The following is a 24,916-nucleotide window of genomic DNA, read 5'->3' on the forward strand; positions in this document are numbered from 1 at the left end:
GGGGAGTGGGGATCAAACTGGCACTGAAGTGGCTGTGGCCAGCTTGCAGTGCTGCATCCTAACCGGTTGTGCAACCAGGGAGGGCCCAGATAACCTTTAATTTTAAAAGTCTGTTATGTTCTGATTTTGTGTGTGTGTGTGTGAATTCTGGCTATTCCTTGAAAATATTATATGTCTCAAAATTGAGCACATTTCTTTGTCAACTGCCTCTTAATCAAATCTTTAAATATGGCCATCTTAAAACCCTTTGACATTTGCAAGACTATTAATTATTCTAGTGACTTGTGTTCAGAAGAAAAGTCACAGAAACTTTAAAAAGTGCTTCAGAAATATAATTTCATCATGAAACCAAGAATAAGAAATGACAGTTCATTTTTTAAAAAATGGGCACATAATAATTGATAAAAAGAAATCAAGGTGTACAGAAGACTGAATAAACCATGGGGACTAATACCACTGGTTCTCTTACTGCTTTCTGCTTTTTCCAGACTTGAGAATGTTTTTCCTTTTTGTTAGATTACCTCCTACAACAACAGTAAATATTTTCATGAGCAGAACTCAAACATTTCTATTTTCTATCTCCCTGCCACCCTCAAAATATGAACATTGCTAATAAGTATTATTTCACGTAGCAATGTGTTGGTTGCAGAAACCCAATGACAGGCTTTTCTTCCATAATAAATGGTTAAAAACATGGTTGTATTACTGCAACGTTAATTGAAATGTCATATTTGTCATATAAGTGTTTTGTATTTAATTGCAAGGCTCCCAGGAATTAGATTGAGCCTAAAAGAAAATCAGACTAAATGCCTTGTTTACATGGTTCCAGATGATCTATCAGCAGCTTTGGAGGAACTGAAAAACCCAGGGCATTTGGGGAATCCCAAGTACAGGGGAATGTTCCCAAAGACACAGTTATTGCTGGTGAGCTCTGAAGAGGACAGAGTGGCGTGGCTCTAACCTTGACAGTCTGGTAAGAGCTAAACCTGAAGCTCCTTATTAAAAAAAAAAAAAAAAGTTACAGAAATTGGTCTATACGGTTGTATTTGCTTCTTTTTATGCGTATAAAAAACAAAAACAAAAAAACCTGCCCTCCCTGGTGGCGCAGCAGGTTAAAGTGCAGCACTGCAAGCCAACTGCAGCCACTATGGTGCTAATTCTATCCCCGCCCTGGAGGTGACCCACAGGGCGTGGCAGGAGGGTCAGGTGACCCTCCTGACCTGCCCGCTGATCCCCTCAGCAGTGGACTTCATAGATCTGCCTGTTCCGCTTCCCCTGTGTCTGGTGAATCCTCTCACTGTTCCTGCACCTCTGGCCTGTACCCCAGTTATGTATGCGTAAATAAATATTTTTTTAAAAAATGTCATATGAGAGACCCTTCTGTGAGACTAAATTTTATTTTTAAAATGATTTTATTGTTAAAAAAATACTATAAAGTCATAAAGTCATGAAGTGCTGTTTTAAGTGCTATTAATCAATATGTTTCTAGCTGTCTCTTGTTCCCTTCAGAGGTGACAATTCATTACATAGTTCCTGGACACTAAATACTTCTTATCCTTTAAAACAAAAAAAAAGAATAACAACAACGATAACATAACAACAGCATCCAGAGAACCAACTGCAGCCTCAATTAAAAAAAAAATCTTACGGCGTTCTATTAGTCATGCACTGTTCTGTTAAGCTGCAGTGTTAAGCTTTGGATTCACCACGCTGGAGAAAAATCGTCAGTCTATGAGCAGTACTCTCCAAGGCTAATCTGTGAGAATCAGCATGGGTGTCATATTTACAGACACAGGATGCCAGATGGACCTGACAGGACAAATACGGGTGGGCTTGGAGGCCCAATGAAGACAGTTTGGTTCCTGAGCATTTCTGCAAACCTCTAAGTGACCTAAAATAATTCTTTAAAGTAAAACATCAAGATCAAGAAAATCAAGATCAAGACCAGAAAAGTAATGACCTGATTTCCAGCCTCACTTCTCTGATGAAACATTTGCCTCCTTACTGTGGCTTCCTTTTCCTCGGTAGTTAGTCTTCCCATTCTTGACTTCGTCCATGATGATAGCGCTGCCACAGTCTGGTCTGAGTGCAGCTGTTAATACTTCTTCTAATCCTAGAGTTAAGTGTTTAGCTCTTAGAGTTAAATATTCAAAATATTTAAAGTTATCCTAGATTTTTCTATAAATGTGTGCGTGTTGAACCCAGAACCTATAAATAGCTACGATCAAAGACTAAACAGTTCTACTCCTCAGGGTCTGACCTAAGCCCCTAGTCTGGAGGCGTGAACTGGAGCAGCTGACAACTTAAGACCGCGGATGAGTCACACCATGAGGGTCATGATGGCCACTTCCTCTGTCTGCTTACCCTGCTGGAACAGCAGGGCAGGCTAACAAGAATGGGTCAAAAATAGGCCCACTTTTTTAAACAAATGAAAAAAACTTCGATTTTTCATAATGTGACAAGTTTCGTAGCAGAGCACAAGCCCAGAAGCGTTTTCACTGTCCTCAAGGTGACATCTCATTGCCCAGACCAAAATAGCCATGGGGGAAGGAGCTAAGATTCTTGGCTCATGGTTTGATGGAAAATGAAGGGGTGCTCAGTTTGGGGCCTGAATTCGAGTTCCAACATGACTTAGCAGAAAGAAGCCAATCAGGTCCTGATTTGCATTTTTCATGTTTGCTCCTTGACCCAACAGTATGCAAACTCTGTGCTCTGGGAGACTGATCTGAGAACCCGGCCTCCAGTCAGGTGACCTCACATTAAACTGGCTCTTTTTCCAAAAGCTGGAGACATGTTTCTGTGGCTCCTGTGTGTGTGGTCACAGACCCACATGGGGCTGCCACGTCCTGGATGGGGTAAGGGTAGCAAAGGTATAAACTTCAGGAAGAAAGGGGCCACAGGCAGATACAGGTGTAGATGAAGCAGGTGGGTGGGTTTGGACAGGGGCCCATGGAGAGAGAAAAAGAGTAGAAGCAAGACGGGAAGACGGGAACCCTGCCTCTCCCAGCATTTTCTCCAGTCCTTAGCTTAATGTGCTCACCACAACCTTTCTGAACAAAAGTTGTAACTCAACCATTTCTATTGTCACTGACGTGATATTCAATCTCCAGAGGTCTCAATGGAACAAACTCTCTTGTCAATTTAGTGTAGTCTGGGTTGGATTAAATGTCAAGTCAGCTGCGTGGCTCTTATCCCACCCTAGCTTTGGTTCTGATTGTGGAATAGGCCTAAAATACAATGATTTTTTTTTTCTCATAGAGCTAAGGATATTCTTTTCTTGATTTGCCCTTTAAAAGTGTTTGAATATGAACTTATTTAATTACTTCACTGGTTTGCTCAGGACAAAGAAACAGGAGTCATAAAAGGCGATCCCTGCTACCAAAGCTTTCACTACAAGGACAAAGTAACAGAGAGGTGATCACAAGCATTTCCAAAGTGACAGAAAAGAAGGGAGCAGTGGGACCCCCACAGCAGAAGCAGAAGACACAGCCTCAGTCAATGCTCCATGCCACCACCCCACAAAGAATTGCAGCTCAACAGCAGAGACATTTGCTTCTTGAGTCTTTGAAACCAAAATCATTTCAGAAGTAGGGTGTAGAAAGACAGTACCACATAGTGTCCAAAGACCACCCCAAGTTCCAGAGCGGGGTTCATAGCCCAGCTCCGCCACAGAACAGGTGCATGGCCTCAGGAAGATTCCTTCAATCTACTTGATTCCTCAGATGTAAAATGTGGGTGATCATAACAGATCCTTCTTGCAAATCTGTCATGAGGATTTAAGGTGATATAGGTTAAACACTGAGAATAGTGTCCACATAAAAAATCTTGCATGATCAGTGAAAAAACATTGGAATTAAAGAGGCAGGCTCTCCTACCTCTGAATAGGTGTGCTCCTTAAGGAATTCTCTTTACCCTCTTTACATCTCCATGCCCTATCTATCATCTCGCCCTAACACTTTTCCTGGCCTCACCACTGCCCACCTCTCAGATTAAATTAAAGATGAAGGAGCCAATATAAGCAAAAGGATGCAGAAGCCATAGGCCTTATGAAGGTGGAGGGTCACCGTAGCAGAAGGGACAGCCAGGTCAGGGTTGCCTCCATGCACAGTTCACCTGCTGGGATGGTTAACTGAATGTGTCAATTTGGTTGGGCAACAGTTCTCATTATTCTAACATTATTCCAGATGTTATTATGAAGTATTTCTAAAATGAGATAAAAATTTAAATCAGCAGTGTTTGATGACAGCAGAATTGGGTGTGCCTCAGTCATTCAGTGGAAACCTTAGTAGAAAAGTACGGGCCTTCCTGGGGGAAGAGGGAACTCTTACAAAGGACTCCCTTCATCACTGAGCTACGACTGGGTATCCAGTCTGCTGGCCTGGTCTATGGATTTTGCCAGGCATCCATAACCATGGTAGATGATTGATAGATAGATAGATAGATAGATAGATAGATAGATAGATAGATAGATAGATAGATAGATAGATAGATAGATAGATAGATAGATAGATAGATAGACAGACAGACAGACAGATAGGCAGATAGCTAGATAGATCGATGGATCGATCGACCGACTGACAGACATCAGAACTAAAGATAGAGATGAGAGATAGAGACAGATCGCATACATGTGCACATACAGTTGGGTCTGTTTCTCTGGTGAACCGTGACTAACACACCAGTACACACACTATTAACTGAGCACCGTGCAGTTCTATGAACTCCAGAAGGGACTAGACAGACATGGCCCTGCCCTCAACAAGCTTCTATCAACAGAGACTCCTTATGAGATCAGGAGACAAAATGGTGCTGAAAACAGTGGTGACGATGCTGTGAAGGTATAAAGTGGGTCCCTTATCAGGGAAGGCTTCCCGAAAGAAGTGGCATTTCTGCAGATATCCAGGGGATGTGGAGGAACCAGGTAAGCCAAGGTGGAGCAGAGAAACAGCAGGAGCTCTGGACAAGAGCAAGGTTCTGGGTAACAGTGGTCACGGGGGTTCTGTTTCTTACCTCCATTCCTTGCATTTGTAACCAGAGCAGACAGTCTCATTCCAGAACTATGTAGTCGCTGGAAGTCTGAATGTCATTTTACTAGTCCTGGAGCATATCTATACTCCCTTCAGGGTGCTGCTTTTCATAGAACAAGGGAAGAGATGCAGGCAGACAAACCAACAAAGCCAGCTCTTTATTCTTCCATATTTCCTGTGGCTACCTTTTCCCTGCTTCCCCTGAAAACAGGAACCCAGGCAGTTATTTTATGGATGGAGTCTTTTAGAACTCTGTTTTTCTGAGAAAAACACCTTTTGGTGCAAATGTGGTGAACTATTTCCTGAAGTATTCAAAGCAGGGAAGACGTTCGCCATGGCAGAGTAAACTGTGTCAGTCAGCTGTCTCTGGAGAAGGCCTTCCTACAGCGCTCTTCCCCTCTACCAGGCTCAAACAAAGAAGCATGTGGCCGCGGTCACAGGAAATATGCTTACGGGAAAAAGTCCCTTGTTTCCCTGCACAAACCTTAGAGGTTCATGAGAGGGAGCTTCTTCTGGGCTTCCCCCGCTTGAGACTCAGATACTATACTAGTAGCAACTTGCTTAATGCTGTAGATAGTAGGTGTGTCAGGAATTTACAAATTGGCTCCACATTACATGATCCCATCTTCACCTCATACTCCAGACACAGAGAATTTCTAGCTCCATGCCTGCCGGGGAATCTTCCATGGATAGCAGCGGAGCAAAACTCATTACATGGTCTCAATTCTCAGCTTTTTCCCTAAGCTGGTTTGAACCGTCCAGTTTAACAATTGTAAGTTTTTAGCGTACACAGGATCTTAAATGTACTTATGTGGCAATGCTCTGGGGGTGGAAATTTGAATATTTATTGTTTGAATATTTACTGCAGGACCTTGGTAATAAGCAGGCTACCAGCAAACAATTAGGCTAGTGCAGACAACCGTGCTTCTCCAACTGGCATGCTGTTATGAGTTCACACCCCTCAGAAGACAACTGAACTTATAAACCTAGGACGTTGGCATTGCGAAACAGACCCGTTTTGCCATCACTGGTTTGAGCAAGGAAATCCTTCAGATGAGCTACAGCTGATACACTGCTCCACTAACAAATCCACGGAATGGTAAAGAGATCGCCACTGAGCTACAAGTCAATACATTTCTATCTAAGTAGCTGTGTCTTGAAACACAGTGGCAAGCCAAGGGAACAGGAAAAGGAATGTGTAAGGAGTGTTACACCCACAGCACTTTGTGCTCCCTGTAATGGTCCCATTGATGGTTGTTTCCTCTGGAAAGTCGAATAATCCAAAATAATGCTGGAGTTTAGAGATTAGTGCTTAGACTGCAGCTTGTCTGCTCCCCAAAAGCATATGTTGAAATCCCACCCATCAAGGTGATTGTGTTTATGGTTGGGGTCTTTGAGGTAATTAGGTCACGAGGGTGGAGCCTTCATAACGGGATTAGCGCCCATGGTAGAGGGGTAGATTTCTACCCCTCACTCCTTCAACTCTCTGCATTCTCCCCTCCAGCCCTCTCTCTTCTGTATCCTGTGAGATACAACAAAAGGTGACTAACCAGGAGAGCTCTCATCACACACCAGATCTGTCAGGATCTTGGTCTTGGCTTCTCAGCCTCTAGAACTGTCAGAATTAAGGTTTGTTGTTTCAGTCAGCTGGTCTGTATTTCTGTAACGGTTACTGGGGCAAGTAAGAGAGCATTACAAGGCACAGCACAGGATAGCTATGAAATGAGAAACCAAAGAACGTTTCATGTTGTGGCTCTGAGGAACTAAAAAAAAAAAATATTTCAGAAATGATTTAACCATCTAATGAAAAATATGTCTTGGTTTTAAGAATGTGTCAGAGTGCTCACTTTGATACTAAAACTAGGGAAATGCAGAGAAGGGTAGGTTGGCCCCTGAATGATGATGACGTACCCTTGAGAAACGGTCATATTTTTAAGGCAACGTCATAGCAACAATCTTAACAAAGCTTCCAAAACTAGGGAAAAATAAGTAAACAAAACAAGGACAGACAATGTGTGAAAATGCTCCAAACAGAAGTTACAGAGATAAATAATTGAATTAAAAAATACAATAGACCTTCCTGGTGGTGCAGGGACTAACGTCTCAGAGCTATCAAGCCAGCCAGTGGGTCCTGGGTTTGATTCCCCGCCAGGAGGTGACATACATGGAACAGCAGACCTCTCCTGTCTCACCTGCTGCTCCCCTCAGCAGTGTATCTCAGTGCATCTGCCTGTTCTGTTCCCCACTCTGTGTCTGGTGAATCTTCTTACCTCCTTCCCACCTCCGGCCTACACCCCAGAATCAGGAAGAAACAAAAATTAAACAGCAAGGATTGAAACAATAATCAAAAGTCTCTGAAGAAACAAAATCTAGGTATTGTATGGTTTTACTAGTGAATTAGAACCAACATTTAAGAAGGAAGTAATATTTACTCTTTTAAATTTTCCCCAGAAATTGAAGAGGGAATGTTTCCAAATACATTTGATTGGGCCATCATTACTCTGATACCAAAAGCAGACAAAGGCATCACAAAGAAAGGAAACTATAAACCAATATCCCTAATAAACACAAATGCAAAACTCCTGGAGAACCACATTTAAAGGATCATACATCATAATCAGTTATGATTTATTTAAGTGATATAAGGATGGTTCAAATATATCAATCAGTGCAATTACTACAGCAACAAAAGCAAAGATAAAAATGGTGTGACCAGCGCCCTCCCTGGTGGTGCAGGGGGTTAAAGCACAGCATTGAGAAGCTAAAGCCACTTTCGCATGAGTTCGATTCCCGCCTGCCCCGGAGGGGACCACATAGCACAGCAGACCTCTCCTGACCGCCCGCTGCTCCACTCAGCAGTGGACTTCGTCCATCTGCCTGTTCTGCTCCCCACTCTGTCTCTGGGGAAGCCTCTCACCGCCCCTGAGCTTCTGGCCTGTACCCCAGTTCTGTATGCACAAATAAATAAATCTGTTAAAAAAAATGGTGTGGCCATATTAATAAATGTAGAAAAAGGATTTGAACAGATAAAGCTGTCAATAAAATGGGGCATAATAACTCTCATGTATAGCAAACCCACACATAGCGCATTAAATGGTGGGAAACTGAACACTCTTACTCTACTCAGGTATCAGACAAGGGAACCACAATTATCCCTACTATTCAAGACAGTACTGGAAATTCTAGAGCAATAAGACAAGGAAAAGGAATAAAAGAAATCCATATTGTGAAAAAGAAATAAAACTATCGATGTTTGCAGAAGACATTATAATATTCAAAGAAAACCCTATAGACTTCATTAGAAATCTATTGGAAACAACACATTAGTACATAAAGTGACAGGTTACAAAATCAATATAGGAAAATATGTCATATTTCTGTATATAAACGATGAATTAGAAAAGAATGACATAAAAAAATCCATTTACAATAGCATCGAAAAGAAATACTCAGAAATAAAACTAAGAAAGGAGATGAAAGTACCTGTACTATGAAAACTATAACATTTAATTCAAAGGAATATAAGAAGACACAAAGAAATTAAGATATCCTTTTTTTCATGGATTAGAATTAACATTTATAAAATGAGTATCTTATTCAAAGTAATGTAATGTAATTACATTGAATTACATTCAAGGTAATCCCTACCAAAACTTCAGTGGGATTTATAAAGGAAATAAACTACACGCTACTGAAATTTTTAAGGGTTTTGTATTGAATTTGTATTGAATCTGAAGAGTCAAGGCACTCCTGATAAAAAGAATTGAGGTATCTAGCCCCCATAATCCAAGCTTTACTATAAAGCAATAATAATCAAGATAGCACTGGGATAAAATAGACACACAGACCAAGAGAATAGAACTGAGAGTCAGAAATAATCTCATACTTATAGTTAATCTACAACAAAGGAGTTTTTTCCTACAATAATGAAGGAAGGAAAATCTTTTCAACAAATGGTATTGGGAAAATTGGATAGCCACATGTATTATAAAATAATGAACCCAAACTATTATCTGACAATACACGAACATTAACTCGATATGGATCAAAAGTTGCTGGAAAACCCTAAAAAAGAAAGAAGAAAACATAGTCATAACACTCCCAGATTTTGACTTTAGGGATGTCTCTGGGAATTCTACTGTGACCGCAAAGAAAATAAAAGCAAAAATATGCAAATGGGCTACATAAAACAGAAAGCTTTCCACAGGTCAAGTTAAACTATCACTCAACAAAAAGATAGCCCATTGAATGGGAGAAAAGATTTGCTCATTATGCATCTGCCAAGAGGTAATGTTCAAGGTCTTCAAGAACTCACACAACTCAACAAAAAGAAAATAACAATCACAGCAAAAAATGGACAGAGGGCTGAAACAGCTACTCTTCAAAGAAGACAGACAGATGGCCACCAGGCATGTGATAAAAATGTTCCCCATCATTTATTTTCAGGTGAATGCATATCAAAATAACAATGAGGTACCACTTCATACCTGTGGGAAAGGTCTATAAAAAATGACCAAACATAACAAATGTTGGTGAAGGCGTGGAGAAACAAAAGCTCTGATACATTCTTGATGGAAATATAGGCTAGTAACAGAAATGGTACGGAGGTTTCCCAAATTTTTAAAAGTAGAGCTGCCATATTATTCAGTAATTCCACTGAAATTTTGTCTCTCAAGGTGTCTATCAAAAATATTAAGTCAAAGGGACATATGCACTCCTTTGTTAACTACAATACTATACCTACTAACCAAGTTATGGAGACAATCTAAATGGCTCATGGCAGGTGAGTGGATTAAGATGTGGTACACACACACACACGCACACACACATATCACAATGGAATACTACTCAGCTGGAAAAAAGAAATGTTGCCATTTCTCACAACATGGATGAAACAGAAAGGTGTTCTTCTACATGAAGTCAGAAGGAGAAAGACAAATTCTAGATGATCTTACAGATAATATGTGCAATAAAAAGAAGCAAGTGAAAGAGACAAAACTGAACCAAAACAAACCCTAGAAATATGGCTACAGACTGAGGCTACTAGAGGGTAGGCCAGAGAGTTCAAGAAAGGAGAGAGAGGCCCAATGGGCTGTGGTGGAGGGTTATGGATGCTCTGATGGTGGGTGTAACATACTTGAAGAGATGTGAAACATACTTGAAGAGATGTGAAACTACACCTTGACAATATACAGTGTTGTTCAGCCCTACTTCAATAAAACAAATAATTAAGAAAAAAGAATATGTAGAATAATTTCTTTCTCCATACATTTCAGTTCAATGAAGCATTTGAAAGGAATTCAAATGTTTTGTTATGTAAGTAATTCAGCAGCCAGGAACAGAGTTTCCCACTTGTGTCTGAGGAACAAAGAGAAACTCTAATTAACTCAGCAGTTTAGACTCACCATTTTTTATAAAACATTACTATCAATCCCATTTTAATGGGACAATTATAGCAAATCATGATTAACTTCCTTTGCAGCCATTAGCAAGAGCAAGACATAGAAAGATAAGATGCTAGAAATGTTAGTTTAAAATATACCTACTATTCCCATTCTTGTTATCAGTAATTGTCTACTTGGGCTGAGTCTGACTAAAATGTGGTTTTTGGACAAAGGATGATCAAAAGTCTTATTCTGGCATTATAATCCATCTTATTGCCCTTTGGTTAATTGAGAATGTGGCATTTATTCCAGAGAGAATTCCCTCATTTTATCTTGTGTTTTCATTCCATAAGTCAGGATGCTAATTAGGGATTACAGGTATTCCGGGAAGCTCCAAGCGTATCCTCCAATTATTGTAAAGGTTTCTGGCTTTGAAAATCCTCTGAGAAAAATCACCTTCCTCCTTCAACATGAACATATACATATGAGTGCACTCATGCACACCCCCCCCCACACCCTTGCCACCTCCAGTTACTATCTAAAAAAATAGCACCAGTAGAATCAAGGTTGCAAGTCACAAAATGCAAGAAAAAAGCTGGTATCTAATTTATATTCTGCCTTAAAGTCTTCGTGGCTGATGATTTACATTCAAAAGTTTAAACTTTTCTACACAAATAGATCGACAAGTTCCTCCATCTGGTTGGGACTCAGTTTGCTCATATACAAGAGGACTGGACAAGATGACCTACGAGAAGATTCCTCGGTGAGGGATTCAGACCTGACTGGCTCTTGGCCAGAGAGCCAACCTCGGACACCTTGTTGCCTCCCTCCCAGGGCAACTCGCGGGAAGGGAGACAGGGGGACCAAGGATCACCAGGGTCTTGTCACCGAGACGCCCTTGGACGCCGTCTGTCTCGCTATCACAGCTGCATCATGCAGGAAGGAGTCTCACCAGGCTGAGTGCTCAGTCCGTACTTCACATGTACTAAAGAGAATGATGTAAAACCACTCAACAGTTTTCAGTGTTCTTGGCATTGAAGGGTACAGACATGAAAAGAACATGATCCTTCTCCCAAGAGTTTCACAATCTAGAAGAAACACTGAAAAGGATATTTCACTAGAAGGGCCTCCCTGGTATGTAAGCAGTTATGTCTCAGCACTAGGAAGCTGTCTGCAGCCACTGCAGGAGGAGTTCCATCTCCAGCCAGGGCGTGACCCACAGGGCGCAGCAGACCTCTCCTGTCTCACCTGTTGCTCCCTCAGCAGTGGGTTTCTGTAGATCCGCCTGTCCTGCTCCCCACTCTGTCTCTGGGGAGTCCTCTAACACTGCCCCCTGCACTTCTGGCCTACACTCCAGTTCTTGTATGCATAAAAATAAATCCTTTAAAAAAAAAAGAATATTTCACTAGAAACGCAAGCAACTAAAAGCTAGCTTGCCCACTGGTCTTTTACGTGCAAACAGCTGCTGGCATGATTGTTGGGGATGGCATCACGACCCTAACACTTAGACCAGGAAGTTTCCATAAGTTTTCACCTGAATAGGCAGAAGTTCAGATAACTGAAAAATGTAGACTCTTCCTGAGGAAAATATCCATAAAATTCTCTTACTGTTTTGGTGTTGTGAAAGATAAATCAGACTTAACAGTACTGTTAACGCTCAAAGGCCAACTATTTCCGCATGCTTACCTGAGGGTCCTGTCACCTGGTTTGCTATGGAGAGATGCTTCAGCAAAGAAAACCAGAAAAGAAATATTTTATATATAATACTGTGCTGTCCCACCAGAAATCGGAACTAATGAAGCTGAACTACGTTGTGTAGCTTTCTAATTCCTCATCTATGGGGACCAGAGAAAATCGTGTTCACACACCTTGATGAGCGGCAGTGTTAACAGTCATCACTCAGAGAGAGAAAGACAAAATGGCCCGGAGCCGGCTTCCCACAGGTTTTACCATGACGTCGTCCTAATACTTCCTTTTCATTTGCAAAAGTGAAGACTGCTAAATTCAACAGAGGTGTGGCAACGGGTGCAGGAAAAATAACCCATCCCTTGAGTCATCCCTGTTTGTTCCAGAAGCTGCAGGGCCTTGAAGCAGGCACAGCTGACTTTCCCAGTCTGGCTCTGGGACACCAGAGGGCAGGAGGGTACCAGGGGTGAGCCTCCCCCTCTGTGGTGGGGAGAGGGCAGGGCGAAGAAACCCTGAGGATTAATCACTCGGGACTTTCTTATCTGGAGACATTCAATGGAGAAGGGGTCAAAAAAAAAGAATGAAAAATGAGAACATCTCCCCAAACTGTAGCTACAGGTGCTGAACAGAAAAAAATAACTGAGCACAGATGGGTTTACTTCCCAGAGAGCTGCCGCTGTAATCCACAGCCTGTCAGGCTGGCCATCCCGCCAAATGTCTGTGTCACTCGCACAGTCCTTCTCTGCCTCCCTCCTCCCCATCCCAAGCTCAGGACTCACAACTCATGTTTCCGCTCTGCAGTGGTTAAGTATGGAGTAGTCGCTGGTGAGTAGACAGTGGGAGCCAGAATTTCCCATCGTATTTGAATTATTTATTTCAACTGTAATTGCAATGAGTGTGAAAGGCTCAAATCTTTCTTCTCCCTGATAAACTTTAGGATGAAAATGGTAGAATGATAATGAGGTGGGTAATTTGCATACTAGTTAAGTAATTTGGACCTTGGCAAGTTGGAAGACATTATGCTTTTTCCTTGATCTGTTCGCATTTTCATTTTTATTTTAATCTCATTTTTGCATTGAATATCTAATTGTTGTCCTCTTATAATCAGAATATTTGTTGAACAAGATTCTTGGCTTTCTCTCCCATCGTGATGCAAAAGGCTAGTTAACTGAATTATTGTTACCCTAAAAATGTTAATGTAAATAAAAATCTAAAAATCACCCATGGGTCTTTTATATTTGTTTAGGCTATTACTTTACTCACCCAAAAAAGAGAAAGCTTAGAATTAAGCTTAATCTAGATAGGACAGGGCTTGGTGGCATCAGACAGAGTGTGTGTGTGTGTGTGTGTGTGTGTGTGTGTGTGTGTGTGTGTGTGTGTGAGAGAGAGAGAGAGAGAGAGAGAGAGAGAGAGAGGGAGAAAGTTATATAGAGAACCTGTGTTTTAAAAGAGGTCAAAGATGCTGCTATTGGGTTTGAAACATACCACTGAATCAAAGAGACAGACGACTTAAAATTGAGGACCGGGAAGAATAAAGCTCCAGCCTTTCCTGCATGACCGATATCCAGGCAACTAGACTGGTCTATTCCAAACTGCAACTCTGAGGATGCCACCTTTTGTCTGCACTGCCCACAGAGCGGAAATCTCAGCGGCACTGCAGAAATGCACAGACACTGGGCACGCAGGTGAGGGTCCCCGCATCCTGGAGACCAGGGGGCCTCTCCCCAGACGCTAAGCGGGAATCCCAAGAGGAGGAAGCAGCATTTGCAGCACCGGGGGGCTGGCTGAGGCTGCCAGGCAACATTTTCACAGAAACCCAGAGCCCATGGAGACCAGGACTCAGCTCCCCTTGCTTTGCAGACTCCAGGGCCAGGTCGGCCAGCCAGCCTGTGTACCATCCCTGCAGTCCCGGAAACACAGAAGGTCTACAGATACTCACTGCGTGAGCCAAGTGTGGTCAGCCCTCCCTCACTTCATTTTTCACATGATCTTTCCAAGTTCTACTGCATCTGTTCTCTCGCTCCTAGCACCCACTTCCAGGAGTTTTCTTGTATTCCCAGAACATGTTTTGGGGGCAGAAGTCTAGGAACTGAACATCCCATCCGCTCGACATATTCCTGAAGATGATGAAGGAAAAAGAAGCTCCTTTTCCCTTCACGGTGCTGTATTTCCCTCCAGCTATACTTCCGGAAGGAGCCGAATTACTCAGCGTGCAGATGGACTGTTACCACGTGACTGCCACCATTAGGGTCCCCGTACTGTGCACCACAGGTTTTGCTGCAGAACCACGTACTTGGCGAGTGAGACCGATACCACGCTTTGCTCTGGAAGCTTGTCGTCCAAGAGAGAGTTGTGACATTAAGCTGTGACACCGTAACAAATGAACCTTAAACATGGATGTTAATTAGTTGTGCAAACAAATTTCATGAAGAATGTTTACTGACTTAGAAGAAGGCACCATTTTCAAACAGATTAGAAGTATCGTGTACATAGAAGCCAAATCTTTGACACGGGGATGGGGTAAGCTGCTTTGATCCATTAATTATCTTTATCTCTTCATTAAGAAGAACTCTTCAAGACCACCGAGCACTGTAGTTTTTAAACATCTAACTTTGAAATTGGGCAAAACTGTTTAAAGTCTGTAATGACAACTTTTCCTTAGATCAGATGGTCCCTTCATAGTGGTCCAGCTGGGTCAAATCCCAAGTGGAGAAACTCACCAGTGTGCATTTGCTGTGAGAACACCCATTCTGCCTTTGCACAGCATTGCAAGCCTGTCAGCACAGCGTCTGGCATGTGGGGGTGCTCCCTAAGGAATTATCCTAGGTGCTGGGGATCGTCAGCTATTTCCTGCGCTTTGATGCTTCAGCTCCAAGTGCAACGAGTTTCCCCCAATTCTTCCATCATTGTGGCCTGCAGAAAGGAACTACCTCAAGAAGTTCTCAGTGGCCAGCAGGGCCCCTGGGGGCTGGGGTGGGCTGGGGCAGTGGAATGGCTCCCAGAAGCAGCAGGGAGCAGAAACAAGGTGGGGGCAGTGGGGAGCGCCCTGACCTGGCCCTGTGGCCTGGCTCCTGCCCACTCTCTCCCTTCCAAGCCCGGCTCTTGCCTTCAGCCGCTGGTGGAAGGCAGTGTCCCAATATTATATGGCTACCATCACAGTTCCATCACGTTCTCGTCTCCACCCAAATTCTGATGCAAGGGGCAGCCAGTGAGACGGTAGGAAATGAAATGGTTTGTAAGTCTTGATGTCTGGGGTAGACTCAGGAGACACCAGAAAAATCTCTTATTCTCTTAGGACCTTGTTTTTTTGTTTTGTTTTGTTGTTGTTGTTTGTTTTTTGTTTTGTTTTGTTTTGTTTTTGTTAACTGAATGAAAGGGCTGCTTTAAGTAGCCCCATCCTCCTGAAAACCTGCTGGCTTGCTCAAGTAAATCCTGGGGTGCCTGAGGCAAGGATGTGAGGGTTGGACTGGCTGTGCTCAGCTTTCAAATATGAAATTGCATTCGACAATGCAGCAAAACTTAGCTTCTTCAAGTGCACTGACTTATATAAAGCACTGACAATAGGTTTACATTCTACATTAAAGTCCACTGTGTTTTTTTAAAGATGTTAATATGTAAATGACGCCACAGAGCTAAATTGATGGGAATTTATGGGGAAGCAGAACCACAGCTCCTAATTACAGAGATACTGAAGTGGTGGAAAACACTGAATCTGGACAACGGGTCTCAGTAAGGGCAAGCAGGTGAGCTCCCCCGTGGCAGAATAAAGGCCTCCTGGAACTATGGGCTGTGCAGGCCGGAGGGTGCTAACACAACCTCGCTTCCATCACAGACAGGTGTGTAGGACGACCTGGTCTCCCAGAGGGCGCACTCCCACGCCACCTCCCGATCGCTGCCCCAGCCTGCCCATCTGCCCGAGGAGCAGCTGGGTCTGTCTGCAGAGACAGCGGCCACTCCCCTCAGCAAGACCTGCAACTTCCTAAGGCGCCCCGGTGTGACTGTGACGGGGAGAGGGTGGTGAGACCGTGTGCACCAGCGCACTTCTGAGGCGAGTCAGAGAAACAAAACAGCCGCCCCTTCCTTTAGATAAATGTTTTCGTGAATCCCAGCCAATGTGCCAGCTGGGGGTACACCACAGGCATTGCACCAAGATGCTCATCTCAGAGGAGAGTTCAGGGATGACTCATCCAAAAGATACCCCAAATAAAGCGGAACAGCACCTCATAGCTGTGGTCCCACATGCTTTTCTAAGTACTTGCAACAAGTCAAAAACTGCATCTTCTTGACTAAAGCGGAAAGATTGAGGGTTCTCCCTAGAAACCCCGTCAGCGGTCTCCTTAGGAAACAAGGTGTGATTTCTCCAAAGCGGGAGAGAAACGTGAAAGTGTCTGGGGGACTGGCCAAGCAGGTTTCCGTCTCATTCTGCATTGTGTCTCCTCTTGGTCCCCGCTTTTCACCTAGCGTGTCCTTCCTTGTGTCTTCTGGTTATGGCTCTGTCCGGAAAGCCCAAGCCGTTCCTTCCCCCCACGTCAACTAGACCGCCAATCCCTGAAACGCCTCAGTTTACCAGGTCATATATATTTAGCAAAGCATCGCCCAGTACTTGCAAAGGAATTCTCTGTTCGCTTATCTCCGCGCTCCCTTCTGATCTCAACAGATCAACCAGAGCCTTCACTTTCTCCTCTGGTGACCCGCGAGCCCGCGCCCCGGGCTGCGGGCGCTGACACAGGTACCTACCTTGCCCAGGCCGGGGGTGTCCTTCACCTTGTTGATGGCCCTCAGCAGGCAGGGCGGGGCGGGCGGCGGGGAGGTCTGCAGGATGCCACTGAAGCTGGTACCAAACAGCGGCTGCTCAGCGACCGAGGAAGTGGAAGGTCGATGCTTCTTCTTTTTAGAGGACAGATTTAGCTTCTGAGCAGCTCTGGCGGGAGAAATAAGCAGGGGTACAGTGAGAGGGAACGTAAGCTACAATCAGATGTGTGGGGGCTACTGGCTGTTCTTTTTCTTCAAGAACCCCCTAGTTCTTATCGCAGTTTAATATAGTTGCCCCTCACTTTCAGGGTGCGCTGCAGTTTCCCCTCCCTGCAACGGGGCAAACTGAATGAGCTGCCGATGACTTACACGGCAGGGAAAAGCCAGACACGGGCTTGGTTCTGCACTCTCGATTCACAAAGCGTCGTTTTCCACCGGGACACGGAGTTTCAGCACAACTAAAGCTGGTCATCCTTGAGGACAAGCAGCATGATAAGAGCATCGTTCCAAAACTTCTCTGGAATAAACCCAAGGGTGAGCGAACGTCTGAGCTCTCTGGAAACCTGAACACCTTGTAAAATTTAAACCAGTCTGGGGAAGAGCCGCAGGTGAGCGCGCAGGGCGTCCGAAGAGGGACACGCGTCCAGGCAGTGTCAGCTGCAGCCGGTCTCGGCTGCCAAGGTTACCGTGTGGAGAAGAGGCGCGAGCCGGGTCGGCCTTAAACCCAACATGCAGTTCCCCTAAGTGCGAGATTGGGGGGGGGGGGTCGCAAAGGGGCGGAGGGGACCACGGGGAAGAGGGGAGAGGAGATGGCCAGCTCCTTTAGTAACAACAGCGGTCACTTCCTGTCTCCAGCAGCCAAGGGTTTGTCCCCCCTGGAACATCATAGCGGCATGAACGTCATAGCGGCATGAACGTCATAGCGGCATGAACGTCATAGCGGCATGAACGTCATAGCGGCATGAACGTCATAGCGGCATGAACGTCATAGCGGTATGAACGTCATAGCGGCATGAACATCATAGCGGTATGCAGAGGCAGACGCAGGTAAGGCGTTTCACAGACTGCATGCAATATATTCCTCTCTGGGTTAATTCCTGGACGTCCAGGCTATACTCTTGTTCTAGGAATTCCAACTTGCACTGTTTAATAACGCCTGAATATTCTCAATATCATTTGAACTGCTGCCTAGAACAAATGATCTACCTACCATGACTATTCTACAGCTCAAAACCTTATTTCCCATCCAGTGCGTGACATGACAGGTCACATGTCACGAGGGAGGCAGGTCAAAAGAAAAATCAGTGTTTTTCCAGATTTTTTTTTTTGCACCTTCTCCCCCTTCCCAAACTTGGTGTCAACATTTGGTTTTAATTTTGTATCTGTAATTATGCTTTTGACAAATCCCCTGAGCTACAAAATTGCCACTGTCTAAATACAACAAATGGAACTAGCACTTCAACGTTTAATTTTTCTCAGCCTTAGAAGAAACTATTTTTTTTTAAGAGTGAAATACAGAGGAAAGGCATCTATGAACAACAGCAGGCTTTGATGGAGTAGCACCCCAAGAATCCAGCACCATGCGCCACACTGAGGGAACTCTCCACAGTCGCTCTGCTGTAGGGATGAAAAATGAAAGGCACGGAGGAGATTTCCACAGTGCTTTTCTTTTCCAATCAGCAAAGAAAAAAACTCAGAATCATCTTTTTTTCATGATCTCATTGCCACTCTGGATGTTCTTTCTGAAATGAAAGATGGAGTGGTTCAATGCCCCGTCTGGTGCTTCTCTGGGAAGCTGTCATTACTCTGAGAGTCTCTCCCTGAATGGAGAGTGGCTCACATGGGGGTGTGTCTCCCCGGGGCCCCCCACTCCCACACACGTGGCTGCTTTCCACCAGGCTGCAGAAGTCTTGGAAAGTTAGAGCTGATTCTCTGCTAGTAATGGAAGGAGGTGTTTATCCGTTGGTGTGAGGGTGCTTTGATGATGGGGCATTTGCGACAGATCCCACTTCTCCATGGGTTGGGGTTCCCAGAATAATGGGGAGACAGAGAGGCGAGAGAAAGAAAGGCAGTTGAAGACAGTTTAGAAGATGTAGTGACTTTAGGCTTTTCTCTTTTCCTATTTCTTATCTTTATCACACACATATTCCCCGACCCTGCTGAGGAAGAAAGGAAGTATCCATGAAAATAAAGTATACTTCAAAATACTTGAAGGGAAAAATTAGGTGACTTCCACAATCTCCTTTAGGGCAGAGATTCTAAAGTAATCCCTAGAATCTCTTTTCCTTTAGGAAAGCCAGTGGGAGCTTCAATGGAGAACAAAAGCAATAGAGAGAATCATTCTGAGAATACATTTACAAATTATTTCTCCTAAAGCATGCAGGCAAATGTATTAGAATGCCAGATTTTTTAAAGCACTAGAAGGCACATGATATATATACATACATACATACATATATATATATATTTTAAATATATATATACAACATATATATATATTTAAAAATTCTGGATTTCTAATTCATTCTGGCATTCTAATACATGTCATATATACTGTAGGAACGTTTTGTTTTAATTTTGATATCATCTGATTTCTTGATAATCAGCAGTTATGTTTGCTCTTTTATACAGCACTTCAGTGACACACAGCTAGGAGAAAGGTAAGGTACAGAAATCATTCAAACATAACTGTACTATTCGGTAACAAAGGGAAGTCGCAACAGAACTGTAAGAGGAAAGACACCTTCGTTGAGTGTATGTATGTAGTCAATACCTTTCAAGTTTCTTTCATAGGGAGAAAACAGTTAAGTGGCTTTTTTCATAAGATTTCAAACAACAAAAAATAACCTAAAACCCATTATAAACAATATTTATTCTTCTTACTTGTACCATGGCTACTGCCACATATTTCCTAAAGCTATTCATTTCCGCATACATCTTTAAAAATCCATTCGTTTTATTTAATTCTCCCTGCCTCGTTTCAAGGAAAAGATAGCCTCACTAGGATGAAATTGACATTTGCTGAACACCTAGAAAGAAGGTGATACTGTGCTATCAGCAACACCAGGAAAGAGCAGAATAGGGGTTCCCTGCTGTCCAAAGGTAGAATGTTCCTATTTGGTATGATTTGACAGGTAGGTTATTTGGGGGATCTGGGAACAATATTACAATTAACTTATATGGGAAAATTCTTGAGTGTCTCCAACCCCCCTCCCCCCAATAGCCTACCAAACCACGTCCGTGTTTCATTTTCAGATAGCAGGGAAATCCTATAGTGTGAGCCTGCAAGAATTTAAACCTCGTGAGCTGGATTCTTCCTCTGGGTTCCACCCCCCTCTCATCACATCCTCACTGATCTCACCCAGGAGACAACTTCACTAACACATCAACATGATGGCATTGGAATCAGCAATCAGTTTAGAATTGAGATGACCTTCAGATGTGATAGGTGCTTGTTCTCATTGCCAGATCTCTCCAGACCCTAGGAATAAGGCGTTAAATAATTACCTGGTTAATGTAACTGGCTTAAGATGTGGAGAAGTCTTAGGTATCAGCTGTCAGTTATGTAGATCGGAAGGGAAATTGTTGGAGGATTTTTTTTTTTTTTGCATTTGCACAATAGACTGTTTGCCAAACTAACACCTTAGTTTTCAAAATTGTAGTATTTCAGTGAAACACCCTCATTCCAAGTGCATCTCATAAGAATGAAATTGGGGTCTATCACGTTTAGAGTCTAGGGTGACTAAAAAATTGACCTAGCTGTCTTGTAAGAATTATTACCTTCATGAAGAATGGAAATTTCCTTAGGGAGCAGGCAGGAATGTTAGGTAATCTGGTTGTTTTTGAGGACTTTTTTTTTTTTAATCTATACACCATGTGTTTTAGCTAAGAGCATTTCTGAGAGCATTTCCTTTTGTATTCATGGGGGTATTCAAACGTGGAGGCGCAGATAAGTGGGAAAAGGTTTATAAAAACTAGGAGACCGTTCAAGCTCTACTAAATTAGAACTAAGCAATAGATTGGCGAGATTGCAACTGAAAAATTGCTCAAGAAAAAGGCACGTGAGGCCCGGAAAAGAACCACCTCAGCATCATAGAAAGGTCCCGACCAGGAAGGGTAAAGACCCCTCGAGTCTCCACTGTCAGCACGAACAGGACAATCCAAGCTGTAATTTAACGTGACAGTGGCTGGGCTGCCATGGGCTTCTCTGGCTTATGTGCCATTATAAAGTATTTCAATGCTCTGAGGATTAAGACTATCTGATAATGAGCAGTGACATGACAGATCACAGCAGTTCCCAGGAAATCCATGGGGTCAGTGACAGAAGGGGAGAAGGAAATAAAAGGATTATAAGCAGGGAGTCTATGTGACAAGAATGACTGGTCCGAGGCAAAGCTTCTGTAAACAGCTAAGATATCCATCTGCATGTAAAACAACAACAGTTACGTCTCATTTTGAAATCACACTGACTTAGAAGTATTTTGGCGCCGTCATGAAGCATATTGGTCACGTTGGAGACCCCAGACAGGGATACCAGCACCCCCCTTCACCTCACCATTTTCTAATTGGCTGTCACAGGGGTCATTTCCATGTCTCTGGGGATGGTACAGCATATGGGTCCTGGGGTTTTTCTGATTTTTATGTAAATGATCTATTTCATTAGGGCAGGAAGATAATTCATGACATGACTTCAAATAAAATGTTTAGTGCTAGGAGGCAAAAACCGTGGCTGACCGTTAACCTCCAACATATTGTGTTAAAACCCTACGGCCAGACACTGATATAATTTGAAAATGGATTGATTTTTTGCAATTGAATGCCCAACATTAATGATAATGATGATAATTTACCCTTATTTGCCTCTTAAAGACTTACTCACTTTCAAGGGTCTGAGTTGCCCTCATCCATTACGTCAGCCTCTGGGGACCACCATCCTTTTCCCCTGATGTCTGACAGGGATCGGTCTTGAGAGCACCTAGCTTATGTTTTAATATTGGAGATGCTGCTTTAAGTGAGGGGTCGTCGCTGCATTTGCATGTGATTAGTGTTGTCTCCACTGGTGCATCATTAACTCAATGAAGGTCAATGGCATTGTGGGTGCTTTCTTCTGTGGTCTCCAGACCTGCCCCACAGCCATGCTGAAGGGTTACCGTGTGTCGCTCAGTGTTAGTCACTCTGGTCTTTAGAGTTCTTCCCAACAGAGGCACAATCCCTGTCAAGGGGTTCCAGACAATGCTCAGATCTTAGCACGTTTTGTTCTTTCTTTCTTTCTTTTAATATTTATTTATTTATTCATACAGAACTGGGGTGCAGGCCAGAGGTGTGGGGTGAGAGGCTTTCACTAGCAACAGAGTGGGGAGCAGAACAGGCAGATTGACGAAGTACACTGCTGAGGGGAGCAGCGGGCGGGTCAGCAGAGGTCTGCCCAACGGGTCACGTCCAGGGTGGGGGATTGAACAAGCACTGAAGCGGCTGTGGCCAGCGTGCAGGGCTGTGTCCTAACCCGCTGCGCCACCGGGGAGGGCCCGATTTGTTCTTTCTAAAGTAGTTTCACATCTCATCACATCCATCTCTTACCCTGCCCTATGAGGCAAGCAGAAAAGGGGTAAGTACCACAAATTACAGAGAGAGAGAAAAAAAAAAGAAGGTTCAGAAGTCAGCTGATCTTATTCACTATCATAGGACGAGTATTTCTCAGCTTGAGATTAGGATTCAAATTGTCTGTGTTCTCGTCTGCTAGGTGATTCTCGAGTGCAACTTGATCCATGCAAGCAGTTTTTATTTTATTTGGGCAAAATAAAACCAAATGTTAATCATTCACCTAATACTGAAGACAAAAAAAGGCAGTTACATATTTTTGTATGTAACTCAAATCGAATCATATAAGCATTTACCAATTACTGATCTGGTTGCTTAGCAACACACCTTCCTATCACAGGGAAAAAATGTCTCAGCTGAGCGAGTTAGGTCATGCCCAGAATTTGGATGTGCAAGGTAAATTAATATGAAAATGCCTTCTCCATTCTTACAATCCCAACCTGGAGGGAGCACTGCACCCCAGTAACAATACAACAGCCCCAATCACCACATAACGGTACTGTGGCCCATTCTCCACCGCCTCATGCTTCTGTGGACACACACACAGAGAGAGAGAGTTCTGGAAGCTGTTCAGATGCATCTCTGCTCTGGAAATAAATGAATCAATTAATATATACTGAATTCCAGCTATGCACTGAACTACATACTCGATGGGCTCTAAGTATCGACACGTATCACTAAGGTCATCCTGGCGTCACTTAGCTGCTGCGCTGTGCCTGACTTGCACAGATGGCAAGCGTCCACGACATGCAACATTACCAGTAACTTCACACTAGCTCCACGGCAGGCAGAGATGGAGAAGCCGGGGAATCTGCAGACAGGCGCCGGCGGAGCCCACTAGCGAGCTGAGAGCTTCGGCGTCAGGTGGGGGCTGCAAGCTTTCTCTGCGCTGTGTTATCTGAGCAGCACACCTCTCCCTCACGCCCAAGGCACAAAGAGGGTGAACAGAAAGCAGCATGTGAAAACCATACTGTGGTGGATGTTGCTAGACCATTTGGGTCTGTATTTTTCAGAGTCAAAGTGAGAAGATTATGAGTGCCTGAAAACAGGACTAAAAGCAAAAGCAGAAAAAGGAGCTCATTCATAAACCCATTTTTCTACAAGAGTTATCCAAAGGAAAGCTTTTCCTTTGCTTAGAACTAACGACCGATGAAAGTGTCGGCAGAGTCAAGTTCCTTGTGAGGAAACAGAAACACTTTCATATTCTGCCCAAATAAAGCAGAAGAGATTTAATAAAAGAATTAGCTATTGGCACAGAAGATTAAACAGAAGAACAAAATAAGAATTTGTTATTTCCTGGCTGTGGAGACGTAGGTTGTAAGGACACCAATAAACACTCTCAGTGGCAGGCGAAGGCTTGCAGGGTCTCTAAACTGGGGGTACAGGTGTGAGAGGATTCACCAGAGACAGAAAGGTGAGCAGAACACGTTGATCTGCTAAAATAACTATCCTGCTGAGGGAGGAAGAAGGTGAGACAGGAGAGGTCTACTGCGCCATGTGGGTCACTCCCTGGACAGGGATCGAACGCAGGCTGAAGTGGCTGGTAATAACTGCACAGTGCTGAGGCTTAACCCCCTGCACCACCAGGGAGGGCCTATGCAGAACATTTTGGATAAAGCTTATCTGAACCTTTTGGGGGGACTGATCCACATTTGCCAACTAAATCCAATACACAAATTAAAAGAATTATAAACACCTAATAGCCCAGATTCAAATAAATGTAAATAAGATTTAGAAATCTATACCAAAGGAAAACATACATGAGTTTAGTTGAGTGACACTACTACTATCTTTCATAAACACAAATAATTGAGAATGGCCGGTGTTATTGAATAGAACTGATGACATCATGGATCTACAATCAGCTATTTCAGTCACCTATCAGCACAGACAGAGAAAAAGACAATCAGAAACCAATTAAAGTCCATTCTTCTGGAACACCAGTGCCTGATTTTTCTTCTGAGAAAAACTGTCCATAATATATGTATGAAAATCTTTTACAGTGCAATGATTATCCAACTAAAATTAAGATTCCTTGAAGGAACAAGCCTATTCCAGATAAATTTGATTTCAAGAATCTAATGAATCGAATGTTCTTTTCATTACATGATGTTGCCTTTCAGATGCTAACTCTACTAGTTTCTAGTTAAATCATTTATTCATATGCTAATGTAATGTTAAACTAAAGCAACTTCATGCTCTACCACAAACAGATAGCCCATTGAAAAGCCAAGGGTGCTCACTAATTCCCCAGGAGTTCTCCTTAAACATGTCTCTTCCTTAGCTGTTCAGGAGAAAATGCTCTTGAAAAGCAATTGTGTGGTTCACTTTTAATGACTTTATTTTAAAAGAAATAGTGTTTTTTTTCTCACTTACCCATATTTTGATCATATGAAATTAAAAACTGACATGAAATTACACGCTTAAGATATAATTTGTTGCCTGAAGCAGCAAGCAGCTTTCAAGGTG

The 24,916-nt window shown here is 43.2% G+C and overlaps 1 protein-coding gene across 1 annotated transcript in view; it reads right to left on the bottom strand.

The window, feature by feature from the left end:
• Positions 1-24,916, bottom strand: part of KIF26B (kinesin family member 26B) — a 243,355-nt gene that overhangs the window by 97,949 nt on the left and 120,490 nt on the right. Inside the window, exon 3 of the mRNA XM_004690768.2 lies at positions 16,835-17,018. Within this exon, the coding sequence (XP_004690825.1) occupies positions 16,835-17,018 (184 nt within the window). The remainder of the gene's footprint in view (positions 1-16,834; positions 17,019-24,916) is intronic.

Source organism: Condylura cristata, unplaced genomic scaffold, assembly GCF_000260355.1.
Source record: "Condylura cristata isolate star-nosed mole 26May11 unplaced genomic scaffold, ConCri1.0 scaffold00029, whole genome shotgun sequence".
NCBI classification, from domain to species: Eukaryota; Metazoa; Chordata; class Mammalia; order Eulipotyphla; family Talpidae; genus Condylura; species Condylura cristata.